At 38.3% G+C, this 13,594-nt stretch overlaps 1 protein-coding gene across 4 annotated transcripts in view; it reads right to left on the bottom strand.

The window, feature by feature from the left end:
• Positions 1-556: 556 nt before the first annotated feature.
• Positions 557-13,594, bottom strand: part of GRAMD1C (GRAM domain containing 1C) — a 92,838-nt gene continuing 79,800 nt past the window's right edge. For 3 of the 4 annotated variants that reach the window (XM_061193092.1, XM_061193090.1, XM_061193093.1), the window contains 7 exons: positions 12,300-12,442; positions 11,432-11,535; positions 9,915-10,091; positions 8,740-8,797; positions 6,896-7,006; positions 6,570-6,675; positions 557-1,044 (listed from right to left, as the gene is read on the bottom strand). In XM_061193092.1, the coding sequence (XP_061049075.1) occupies positions 964-1,044; positions 6,570-6,675; positions 6,896-7,006; positions 8,740-8,797; positions 9,915-10,091; positions 11,432-11,535; positions 12,300-12,442 (780 nt within the window). In that variant the 3' untranslated portion in view covers positions 557-963. Of the gene's footprint in view, positions 1,045-1,644; positions 1,772-6,569; positions 6,676-6,895; positions 7,007-8,739; positions 8,798-9,914; positions 10,092-11,431; positions 11,536-12,299; positions 12,443-13,594 lie in introns of those variants that run through there. The other variant, XM_061193091.1, reaches the window with a different exon arrangement.

Raw genomic sequence — 13,594 nt, 5'->3', positions numbered from 1 at the left:
GTGAATGAGTAAATGAAGCCATACGTGGCTACTGAAAAGTAGTCCACAAATTATAATATTTTCAACCAGATGGCTCATTTCCACCATGAAAGTTTGCTAAGCTGAAGCCAAGCTTAGTTCAAGTATTCATTTGATCTGTCACTAAAATGCCCAGATTTTAACATAATCTTCTAGTTTTTAAAACTCAGAGCATGGTTCTTCGTTTTGAGAGATGGTATCCTACATGTTTCCTTTTCCAAAATTGACTCTTCTGCCATATGATGTATGAAGAGGCAAAATAATCTCACCTCTGAGAGCCACCTGAAGAAACACCTATTTCTTTCATAAAGATACCACATGGCTGAAGAACCTTTCAGATAATAATCATCAACATGCAGATTCAAAAGATTTGACTATTGAATTTACATGCTAAATAAATGAAGACATTGTATTGATAATATTTACAGTACACGAACCTATAAATGTTATAATATATGCCTGAAAACTGATCCTTCAAAGTTAGTAATGATTTAGAGATTTCTTCTTATATTGTCTTCTTTATCCTCTTGAATGTATCTCAACTGTGAAAGCAGCCTATTGGACACATACTGATTCTGTGCTAACAGATAAACTTAAAGCGTCAAACTTCAAATCTCACTGTGAAAATGATGCCATACCACTCAGTTCAGAATGTCTCATTTTCTTTTTGTATCATAGAAATTCAAATCCACAATATATTTCACGCTTCACTGGAGAAATTCACAGCTTAGAATTATGTATAAGAAATGAAAGGATGGATTCTTAAGACCATCAGAGACTAATTCTCCAATAAATGTTATTAAAAAGAATGTTCATATTAGAAGTACAAATAATGAGAAAATATGGAAATGTTCCTATGACAATTCAAATCCTTCACCCTCTGGTTTTCTTCAAGACGTTTTCTTTTGGTTCCACATATCTCTATAATTTTGGTCCTTAAGATCACTAGCTTTGGACAGCCATGCCTGTCTTGTTCTTATTTAGTAGATCAAAGGTTCTCTGAAGCATAATGAGTGAGCTCTTCAACTGCAAAGAAAAATTTTCAAAATCAGATTGTTTAAATTTTTCTGATTATTTGTATGCCAAAAGTTTGCATTTAATAAAATTCTGTCTATACTGATGCCCAAATAAAAGACTAACTATAAAACACCTGATTCCTTCGGTTATCTGTCAGTGTGATTGCTAGTGTTCTTTTCATTTGCTGTAGTATTGCACTTCTTCCTACAACGTACTACTGTGTGCTTTACCTCCCAATAAGTCTATTCATCAAATGATCCAAAGTGAAGGGCTTGTTTTCTGAAATGGTTTCTGAAGCTACAGTGGTCTCCCCACCATCCCCTAAACAACTCAAGTTCCACGCAAGGCCTTTGCTTGCTATTATGCTCATGTTCATCTTCACCTATCTAAAACTTACCCATCCCCACTGTTTCCATGCAGTTTTCCCTAATCATCCTGCCTCTAAACTCCTAAAGCTTTACTACTTACTTTGACGCTTAATTTTGTACTTTTTTTTTATAGTCTTTAACAATACACATGGACATCTGATTTCTCTAATAAAACTGTAGACAACTTGAGAGCAAGAATTATGTCTTATTCTTTTTTGTATTCATTCATTCGTTCATTCATTCAACAAATATTTTTTGCTTACCTGTTACATGCTGGGCACTGTGCTAAGTACTGGGTATACAATGGTGAACCAAATAGGCACTGTCCCTGCCTTCATGGAGCTTACAGACTAGTGAGGGACTCAGAACTAAAACGAATAATTACACAGATAAATATATACTTACACACTGTATGAAGTTTTTCACTTGAACAACTGGAGGATAGTAGTATCATTTTTTGAAATTAGGTCAACTAGAGGAGAACTAGGTTTGGCTCAAGATGAAAACTTAATTCTGTTTTGGACATGATCAGTTTGGGATGCCTGTTAGCCTCGAGGTAAAGACGCCAAGTCAGCAAGTGGCTGTATGAGTCTGGACTCAGGGAAGAGGTGTCAGGGTGAGACATGCTTTGGGAGCCATTGCCGCATGTGGTATTCCAAGTTAGGGGAGCAGCTAAGATCACCTAGAGGGCAGTAAAGGAGAAGGGAAGAGGATCTAATGCAAAAGACTGCAGCACTGGGCGAGGACGAGGTCAGGTAGCGGAGATGGTTTTAACCAGCAAAAAGCAGCTTTACATTATGCTAAGTGGAAGCCAGGCATGAAAGACCGTATATTATATGATTCCATTTATATGAAATGTCCAGAATAGGCAAACCCATAGAAATAGAAAGTAGATTAGTGATTTCCAGGAGCTGAGAGAGTGAGGGATGGGAATGACTGCTCATGGGTACAGGGCTTCTTTGGGGGATGATAAAACGCTCTGGAATTAGATAGTGGTGATGGTGGGACAACCTTGTGAATATACTAAAAATTCTTTAAAAGGTGAATTTTATGGTATGTGAATTATATCACAGTAAAGCTGTGTTTTTTTCCATGGTTCCAAAGAAGGGAAGATTAGATACATTTCAAGAAAGGAATGGTCAGCTTTGTCAAATGCTGGCAATGTAAGATGAAAACTTAAAAAAAAAAAAGGTATATTAACTTTAAAAGCCAGAGGTCACTGGGGAGCTTAGCTTGAGCAGTATCAGTGGAAGATGTGGGGGAAGAAATCAAGGCAGTGTGAGCTGAAGAGTGAGTGAGTGGATTAAGTACAGGCATCCAATTTTGCTCCCTCCTGAAACACCACCAAAAGCACGGTAAAGGGATTTTTTTTAAGACATAAGTCCACAAGGACAGAGGAAAACAGAAAAGGCGACAATAGCAACACAACTTTGGAAACTGGATAGTGGATGGATTACTTAGCAGCCCTGAAAACGCTAAATCCTAAGCTAACAGTAGGGAAAGCTGAGAACCAACCAAATTTACCCTGAAGAATCCTCTAAAGCCTCAGGAATTGACAGGCATCTCTGGAAATGGGAATAAAGAGGAAGGGACTGAAATAAGGATTGGATGAACTTTTGGACTTGTGGCCTCTCCTACTACCTGGGCAGAAGTCTAAAGTCCTATTTTCTGGAGAGGATAAAAAAGAGGGCTTCTGGCAGTCTGGCCAGGAGGACACCAACATATCATTAAAGATAGCAGTACCATACCAAAAATGGGGATTATACAAAAACATGTATACCACACGTTGAGATCATCCCTTTGCCCTGCCCTCCGCGATCTCTCTACTCTCACTCACCTAAAATGCTGGCAGCCAGCCCTTAGTCCTTCAGGGAGGAGACTGGAAGTCTTCTCTGTGGAAACTGACCAGTCCAAGAGAAAAGACCTAAAGATACTGACATCAGGATTTCTTAGCCAACGGCCCAGCCAGATCTACCAAGAAGTTCAGGGTAGACCAGCCCAACCCACACGAAAAGAACTTTGGATCCATACAAGCAGGCAGCAAAGGACTACAGACATCTAAAGAAATCCTCTAACCCTAAGGATAGAAATCAAAACAGGGGGAAAGGACCTTGCTGGAACGTGGGTATGCAAGAAGAAGAAAAATAATTTTTTTTAATTATCAGTAATATGGTCAGAGAGAAAGATATTATGGCCACTTAAAAGGTTCACAATGCCATTAAAAAAGAAAATCCAGAAAAATGGCAGCTCTTTGAAATTAAAAACTTGTTAGCAGAAACTGAAAAACTCAGTAAAACAATTTGAAGATTAAGTTGAGGAAATCTCTGAGGAAGTAGAACAAAAAGGCAAAAAGATGGAAGCTGGAAAGAAAAGGTAAGGTTAGACAACCTGTCCAACAGAAGGCAGACACCTGATTACAGGTGCTATAGAAAGTCAGGGGAGAGAAGGTGGAGGAGAGAAAATCATCAGCCAGATAGCTCAGTATATCCCAGGACGAAAGGGCACCAGTTTCCAGACCAAAGGATCAGGAATCTGACAGCCTCAGAATTCTCAGTAGTAACACTGGAAGCCAAAAGGCAATGGAGCAATGCCTTCAACGTTCTGAAGGAACCTTATTTCCAAGCTAGAATTCTATCCCCAGCCAAACAATTAATCAAAGGGGAAGGACAGAATAAAAAATTTCAGACAGGTGAAGTCTTAAAATATTTACCTCTATACCCTCTTTCTCAGGAAGCTACTAGAGGATATGCTCCATTAAAAGGAGAGAGGAAACCAAGAAAGCAGAAAACATGGGATATGGGAAACAGGAGATGGGCAACAGGAGCCCCAAGATGATAGCTGTGCACCTGCAGAGAGGGCCACCGGCCCTGCCTGGAGCCCGTCAGAGGCTCCATGGATTGAAAACCTGAGGTGACCGAAGATGATGAGAGGAGACAGAGCATCAGGGCATGAAACACTTATAAACAATACAAGAAAATAATCAACTGTAATAAGAAGACAATTTCAGGGGTAAGAAAAAGTAGCCGCGGTTCATTCTATGGCTCAGCTCAGAACAGTAAACTTAGTCAAAACAAAGCCAACACTGAATACTGATCTAACCAAAATTACAACTTCCTTTGGAGGATGGGGGATTAGAAATGGGAGCATGAAGAGGTGAAAGAAAACAAAATCCCAGTCTCCATAACAGGCAGTCAAAAGATAATGTCTAAAGCTGAAAAATCAAGAAGTATCAACACATGCTTGTTGTTTATAAATATGGAGGTAAACACCAGAAGAATAAACCAAGAGAGTTAGATTGTTGTCTTTGGGAAAGAAATGGAGAAGAGGATACCAGGATTGCTATTTTTCTGAAACAACCCTGTAGAACAAGTTAACTCTTCATGTGAACGAGTGACTTTGGTGAAAATAAAACCTCAAAAAAGTGAAGGAGTTATAAAGGATAAAATAGTGACAGCCAGAGTAGGCAACTCCGAGAGTGCCTGACTGTGAAAGGGAGGAGAGCGATAGATGAGCAGATAGAAGATGTGGATGACGCGGGTTTTCTAATGTAGGAGATAAGAGAGCAGGGTAGGTGCTGATGGTAAAGATCCAGCTGAATGAGGGAGTCTGAAGATGGGGAAGCTAGAGGGGTGGACGGAGTCTCCTGCCAGCTCGTGCTGGGACTAGCGTCCCACAGGCAGAGCGATGCTTCTAATGGAGTGCAGAACAGGACGGGTGCAGCAACGGGAAGGTCTGTAGATCTGGTTATAGAAGGAGAGGGAGGGTCTCTTTTATCCTTGAGGCATGGTTATGAGTTCAGAGTCAGCAGGAAATGAGTGGAGAGGATGAGGAGAAAAGTGAGAGTATGATCTACTCCTTGCTGAGGGGGAGGAGAAAGTTACTAACTGCAGGCACTGTGCATCTGAAGAGTGCCTAGTGGAAGCACCTTTAGTGCCCCACATGATGTTCTAAGAAATGCTCAATAATTGAATCTTCTAAAATACAAACCAATGCGTAGAAGAAAAGGATGGAAGCAAATAAAACAAAATGTTAAAACTGATTATGTCTGAATGCTAGTAGGTTCTCTTCTATTCTCTATTTTTCAATTTTGAAAAGTACACATGTATTATATTATAATGGAAGTATTAGTCCTCATTTTTCAAAGGGAGTCCTAAGTTTTGGTTCATAGAACCAAGCAGCACACATTGATGACACTATGTTCAAGAGATAATGCTTACAGCAAAACACCAAAACAACCTAAATGTTCATTCTTCAATGGAGAACTGGTAAAATAATTATGCCACATATGTACAGTTGAATTCTATGCAGCTGTTAAAAGAAGAGGATATGGAAGTATCTCCATGATACATGGTTAATAGATAAAAACAAAATAATGAGCAGGTTAATAGATTAAAAACAAAATAATGAGCATGGTTAATAGATAAAACAAAATAATGAGCAATCTACCACTTCTATAAAAAGAGCTGATATTGAGCATGAAATTTTATATGGAAGGACCAATAAAAAGAATGAGGTGGGCTTCCCTGGTGGCGCAGTGGTTGAGAGTCTGCCTGCCGATGCAGGGGACACGGGTTCGAGCCCTGGTCTGGGAGGATCCCACATGCCGCGGAGCGGCTGGGCCCGTGCGCCACAACTACTGAGACTGCGCATCTGGAGCCGTGCTCCGCAGCGGGAGGCCGCAACAGTGAGAGGCCCGCGCACCGCGATGAGGAGTGGCCCCCGCTCGCCACAACTGGGGAAAGCCCTCACACAGAAACGAAGACCCAACACAGCCAAAAATAAATAAATGAATGAATAAATTAAAAAAAAAAAAGCACCTCAAATCTGACACGAACTCATGATCCTTACCCTCAAACCTGGCAAAAAAAAAAAAAAAAAAAAAAAAAGAATGAGGTAAATGTATACAAGCTGATAGGGAAACATCTTCAAAATATATTACTAATTGAAAAAAGAGGGTATGCAACGGTAAGTACAGTACGTTCCCATTTTGTTAAAAACAAAAAGTACAAGTGACTATAAAATGTATAATCCAGAAACTGGGAAGGGTAGGTGCCTCTAGGAGGGGGATTTCTTCAATATTGGTACAGTAAATATTCTCTCACAACCAGAGGAGCAGCTGATTCACTGAGATGACTACTAAGTAACATGGTACACAGAGGTGCTGACCTGTTCCAGCATCACGATGGAGTCCTGGAGCACTCCTTTTAAGCGATGGGCCTGATCTTTGCTCTTTTGAATATTTTCTGCTCTTGACGCCATATCAGAGGCTAAACTGAAAGAAAAATACCATCTTAAAGATCAATGGAATAGCTTCTAGGCTTTCGTCTCTAGAAATCATCAGTGCCCTATAAATTTGCAAATAAAACAAAAAAGTAAACAAAAAAGTTTATGACTAGAGAATAGTTGGCAGACCAAAATCTCCAAAATTGGAATTAAGTTTCCTGCAGCAAAGGAATTATTGACATAATAGGTTGCGAGGGAAGAAGACTTACTTTACAGATTTCTCTTCCTGGAGGTGAAGACGGTAAAAGGACTGAGCAGCATACTCTATCTTTGACAGCTTCAGAAACAGCGTCACATTCAATAAAACCAGCAACAGCAAACTAGGCAGAGCAAATCAGACCTGGTTAATCCACTATTACTCAGACCTAAAGCGTTGCTAATGCAGAATAGACACACAAAAGCTTCAAAAATGTATATTATCCAGACCAGTTTCCAATTATTGTTATTATTTAAATCAATTACCCCATTTTATTGTATGAAATACTTATTTTTAAGTATTCAGTGGATGTTGAGGGAACAGTTAGAAGATAACTAGTGACAGTAAAGTCCCCAAATAAGCAGGTTGGGATTGTCCCTGACGTCTCTTCTCTGCTAGGAATCCCAGCCAGTTTGGATGTGCGACCACCAGCTTAGAAATCTACCATGTTAGCTTTCAAGATCTGTTTTTGGGTGCTTTTGTCTTAAGCAATTATACATACATAATACTGCACTTCAGAAAGGAAATAAAGATCAATATGGGTTTGATCTTAGATAGATCATGATGTACCTCTTATTCACAGCAGAAGCCAAAACAAATTCACATTCACAAAATCACCATTCAGCAGAAATTTCTTCTAGTTCAACTTAGACAAAATTTCAAATCCCAAACATACATTAATTGGATCATATATAAAACGTTACCTGCTAAATAAACTTACTCTGTTGGTTCTCACAATAGTATTTCAAGTGAATGAACGTATCTCATTACACATACATGCAAATACATAGGTGGCATCATATCTCTCTTATTTTTTCTGTTAAAATATTGACTTGCCCTTAAATATACATCGTATTCACTTTTACCCATCCAGAAGAAGATTTTTCTTGAATGAAAACTAAGGTAGTAGCAAGAAAATCAAATCTATGAAATTATTGTGTCACTGAAATGGGGTATAGATCAACATTTCAACATCTGACTGTAAATCTTCTACAAAGTAATACAAAAGATCACAGATAATATTTACTATTCAAAATTGTCACAGCAAACTAATGGAAGCAGAATATGAAAACCTTTTATAAAACTCAAAGGCACAACATATTTTGTATGTTCTGAAATCTATAATTAGAAAAAACAGCTGATATAAGAACTTCATTCCAAAACCCAGAGTGTATCATCCAGTCAGAACTAATTCAATTAAATGTGATGGACTACCTAAGATCCAAGTACAGCCATGGAGATAACAGTAGTCTAAATACGACTGGCTGAGTAGATTCCAGTAGAACACTCTGAGATTCAGACTAATTGCCCCAGTATTTCTCACCCTACAATCCTCAGATTATTTGCATCAGAATAACCTGCACGTGTGTTTTAGAATACTACTGATTCCTGATCCCTACTCAAGACCCACTGACTCGATCTGTAGGACTGGGGCTGAGAAATGTGTATTTCAGCAAGTGATTCTTATGCACAGTAAAGGGTAAGGACCACTGGTCTAATCAAGCAGAGTAAAATAGCATTGTTGGGATTTCATCAGCCTGCATATAAAAATATTCCCTTTAAATTTATGGTACTTCCCTAAAAATCTATGATGGTAGAAACAAATCAGATTAGTTTAAAAAACAAAAACATTTACTGAACGTGTATTTGGTATTCCCTCGAATTTAACAGTTCTTCTGAAAATCATTCAAAAACTATCAGACTGAAGCATATAAAGTTACTGTTTTTGAAGGCCAAAATTGGTCAAATTGTGGTAATTTCTATATAATAATATACAAATACGTTCAAATTCTTTTGGAAACCATTAAAAGATAAGTGAGGGCACAAGCAAACTAAGCATTCAACACAAATACTTACAAAATACTCATCACCACAATAAGGACGGTGTTATAGCTTTCAATTTCCTTTTTCTTTCCTGCAAATTATAAAAAAGGGCTGTATTAGAATCAGGATTGTTTAATTTCATTTGAAAAGTACTGGAAAAGAAGTTTTTTAAGTTATTTGTAAAGACAAAGTGATTTACAGTGAATTCCCTGCACCCCTCTTCTGACTTCTGATACCCTGAGTATTATTAGTAAACAAATCTACAAAAAGAAACCCTATATCCGTTCTGCAAATTTGGCCTATATTACAGATTAATTTGTTCTAAAATTAAACAAGCAATTCAATATATCATGTATGATCTCTAGCTAAGTTCCATCTCTGCAAATAATATTTGAACTAGTTTTACGTATAATGCTTCCCTCCTTAAAAAAAACCTTTTTTAATCATCCTCACCTGTTCTCTGTTTCCCAAATTTTGTTGCCAAATCCCAAAATTAAAGAGCTATTAAGTTGAAATGGTAGAAAAACATATTCACACTAAGATGTAAACCTTAGAAAAGGATTTGATAATGTAGAAGGATGAGAAGGTATGACAGCTTTATAGCACTGAGAGGGAGGGAATAACAGTTAGTAGGGGCAAGATGTCTTCAAAATTGAGAGTAGAGATAATAAAAGTCAACTTCTATCTCTGCAATTTTGCTGGGCTGGCCCTGACAGCACATAAGGATTAAAAGCATACAAACATGGTAGTAGATTCAAGGGTAGAAATCAAATTGTGTACAAATGCTAGGCAGGAAGTTAATGAGTGAAGCATCCAGCAATAGGGTAAGAGTCGTGGGGACTGGTGACCTGGGGAGAGTGTACGCTCAGTCAAATGGGGCAGCTGCTACTAAGCTCCAACCACCTGCTGCTACGAACGGATGTGGGTCCAGGGCTGCCAGATCTGAGACTCCATATAAAAATGTCCAAGGTTTAAAATACCATGTGGGCCCAGTAAAATACTTCTACTGGCCACATGCCTGCCATTTTGTAACTGCTCCTTTATACTTATATATTGGTCTTCGTTCGACAAACATTATTGGAAAAGGAGAGGAGAAAGGGAGACCTCCTAACTGACGTGTCTTATAAACAAGAGGCATATTTGGCTTCATATAAAGTAAACTTATAAGGAAAAAAAACTTTCATCTCTGTTTACCAGGTAACAGCTACCTGTAATATCCCCTTTGGCATCTAAGCCCAGGTCTCCAGAAGAACGCTGAGAAGAAAGTTTAGCAGCTGTTTCTGCTGTTCTGTTGACTGTTCGCCTTCTCCTTCGCAGGCCACTAAGTTTTCCAGGGTCTTCAATGGACTGATTTACCATAGATTCTTCCGTTAACAAATCTGATTCTAAGAGGAAAAAAAATCTTTAGATAGTGGAGAAACCTTCTCAACTATAAGATACTGGGGGGTTGGTCGTTGTTTTGTTCTCAGTTTGCTTTTTTTGAGACCTTGGTAACTTTCTTTAACTATTACTCAGATTCTTATGGCCTAGATTCAAACTTTACTCTTAATGAAAAGTTTTGGAGCGTACGATGATCCCATAATGAGGCTGCATTATTCTAGGAAGAATGAACTGTATTAATTAATGACAGGATCATCAGAGCAAATTTGCCATGTGCTATATTAAGTATTAATGTAGAGATTTCAGTTATGGAAACAACCCACTCACATTGGATCATTAGAAAGATTTCCAAGATAGATTATAGTACTTGATTGTCAATCTCAAAGGAAGGAGAAGCATATAATAGTTCTAATTTACAATGAGGGTTTGCAAAAAAGGAAGCACTAGTAAAGAAAATCTGCAAACAACCTATCAATAAAAACCTCATTTTTCACATTTGTTTTAACCTTTCCCTTCACCAGATTTTTCATTAGAAGTTCATTATCTAGTGGCCAAACTCATTTTTGAGTTTCATTTTTCTAGTGATCTGGAGCTTAATCATGAAATAACCAAAGACAAGGAAACAAGGAAAATAAATAATCAACAAGCTGGATGATGAAGCCTTAAATTACCCTGAGTTGATTGGCCACCACCTTTTCTTTAACTAAAATTAATTATGCTCACATATGTATCTATATGTTTTTTCCTCATGTATATTTTAAGGAATATCCAAACAGAACTACATCACCTCCCCTGTCTAATACCCACCTCCACCAAATCCACACATGTACGTGGTACCATTGCTAGCTGGGCCTGCGTAAACCCCGGAGAGCTGCATTGGTAAGGGAGATGTGGGCCTGAGGACGCTCCAGACCTTCGTGGGCACAAGTGCATACTTATGACTGGATTACCCAGTCCCTCACTGCAGTCAGCTTCCTTGGCTCCTTACAGAGGGAGGGAGTGTGACAGCTCCTAACTGTGTGATCCTGGACAAGTCACTTAACCTCTCTGTGTGTTTCAACGGAAAAAAAAAATAACAGTACTTATATCTCACAGGGTTGTAATGACTTGATATTTATAAAGCACACAGAACAACGTCTGGCATATCATAAGCATTATAGAGTGTTTGGTAGACCAATGAAAATTAGAAGTTTTGAAATTCCAAGTGGAGTAGTTGGAACCACTTCAGTAGGAGTCATTCCAACATCATCTACCAGTTCCTGCTATGAATCCAAATGAAGAATCCATCCATCCTGTTAATAAATGCCATTTTTACAAAAATAGATAAATCAAGAAATTTACAAACCAAGCTGTTTGAAATAGTCCGCCAAGGAACTCCAGGAATTCTTCTCAATTAAAGATTTGACAATGGCCCATGGTTGTTTTTTGTATTTCAAATCTGTTGAAACTCTAATAGATAAGGAAGAAAGAAGAATATTTAATTTACAAAATTTAATTATATTATTAACATTACAATTAGATGTAGGAATGAATTCAGCGGAAAGCCAAAAGGATTCAAAGTCATTAAGACTATTAAAAAATAAATTGTTCACTTATAATGAATTCTTTAAAAAATTACTGAGCGCTGCTAAAATTTCATCAACTTGGCATTTTATTTCTTTCCTTTCTCTAACCCTGAATTTTCTTTACTTAAATAGCAATAAAGGCTCAAAATAAATTTTAAATTTCCTAAATGCCTCATATAAAAAATCTCTAGTGGTCATACATTAGCTGCAAGTCACTACATTAGCTGAGACTAGGCCAATTGTGTGATGGCCCAGCACCACCTTCAACACGCCAACATTTCTGGTCTCCCATCGCAACAGAGCTGTTTACCGCCCACCACGTGCTCAAGTCTCCCAGTCCCCTTGCCATTAAACGGGGTCCTGTGACCAGTTCTGGCCACTGGACTGCGAGCACGGCTCTACAGCTCTCTCTTCCAGTGGCAACTGAAGTGACACATATTCTGGATTGTGCAGCCCCGGGAGGTCAAAGCCTTCATCAGCCTGGGTCCTCGAGTAAGGATCCCCGCCCCTCTGCAGACTGCCGGTGGACACATAAATCAAGAAATAAAGCTTTGTTGTGTAAGGCTACTACTAAGATTTCGGGATTGATACGTTACCAGCACACAGTGTAGCCTGTCCTGACTAAAACACTCATTTACAGCAGCTCACCTCAACCGGCATTTCTGCTTTGAAGATCGGATGATATAGTATCTGTTCAGAGTATAGAAGTAATCATGGTAGGGGACGTCGTGTGTCAGCACTTCTGAATCTACCAAATAAAATTGTGCTTCCCGACTTTCTTTATACAGTCTCTGCCAAAATAAGATTAAATTTTTTTGCATGTACATGTTTAATACATCAAATTCCTCGCCAATATAGAGCCTATATACTAGAATTCCTACTCACAAATTACAAAAAACATGAGAAGCCTATATCCAGGGCCAGAAGGGCCACCATGTTGGCTGTGAGATCTATGAATTGAGACGGGACCTGCAGAAATAGTATTTGCTGCCTCTCTGTCATTTCACTGTATAATTGTTTTTTTCCTTTCTTTTAGGCATGAGGAGGAGAAAGGAACTACATAATCTCTCGTGTGTGTTAGTAATTTATAAAGAATTGCAAATGTTCCTGGTAGGGAAACAATTCAAAATTCAATTGAACAAAGCCATGACCCCACCCTAAAATTCATCAAAGTTTAACAAAACCACCCTTCACCAAAAATGTGAAGGAAGGAGACAACCAAACAAAACACTGCTTTCCCTAAACAGGATCAGAAGTGGTTGCTGGCCAAATCTTTCTCATTTTCACCTTACCGATTCTGCCCATCCTCTAAGGTTATCAAAGACTCTCCAATTCAAAATACAAAACTTCTCTTAAATGTTTGAAAAATCTTTGGAAGAAAAAAATTTAAGTCCTTTTGAACACTGACGGACAAAAACTATGATAGCACAACTAATTCAGATGTTAATAAATATTTTCTAACTTTGCAGAACAGTTATACTATATGTCAACAAAAACTGGCCAAACATAAACCCCACTGTATGACAGTGCCATGCTGGTCACAGTAGACAGAGCATTAAATATCTTACAATCTCTTCCTCATATGTCACAGCAGCCATCTAGTTATTTGGCCCTAACCCTTGACATGATCCAGTAAATCAGATTCCAGTAGTGTTCTTTTAAAAACCATTTATTATGGAAAAGTTCAAACATATACAAGAGTAGAAATGAACATTACACAATAAACCCTCAAAAGCTCATCAACCAGCTTCAACAATATTAACTCCTGCCCAGTCCTGTTTCATCTGTACCTCTCCCCATGTTCCCTCCCTCTACTCCCATCCTCTGCCTGACTAGATTACTTTTAAAAGACACCCTAGATACCAACATAATTTCATCCAAAAATACATCAGTATATCTCTTTATAAATTCCTCAGTATATCCCTTTAAAAGATATTCTTTTC

Source organism: Eubalaena glacialis, chromosome 6, assembly GCF_028564815.1.
Source record: "Eubalaena glacialis isolate mEubGla1 chromosome 6, mEubGla1.1.hap2.+ XY, whole genome shotgun sequence".
Classification (NCBI taxonomy): domain Eukaryota; kingdom Metazoa; phylum Chordata; class Mammalia; order Artiodactyla; family Balaenidae; genus Eubalaena; species Eubalaena glacialis.
This window is presented reverse-complemented; position numbering and strand designations above follow the sequence as displayed.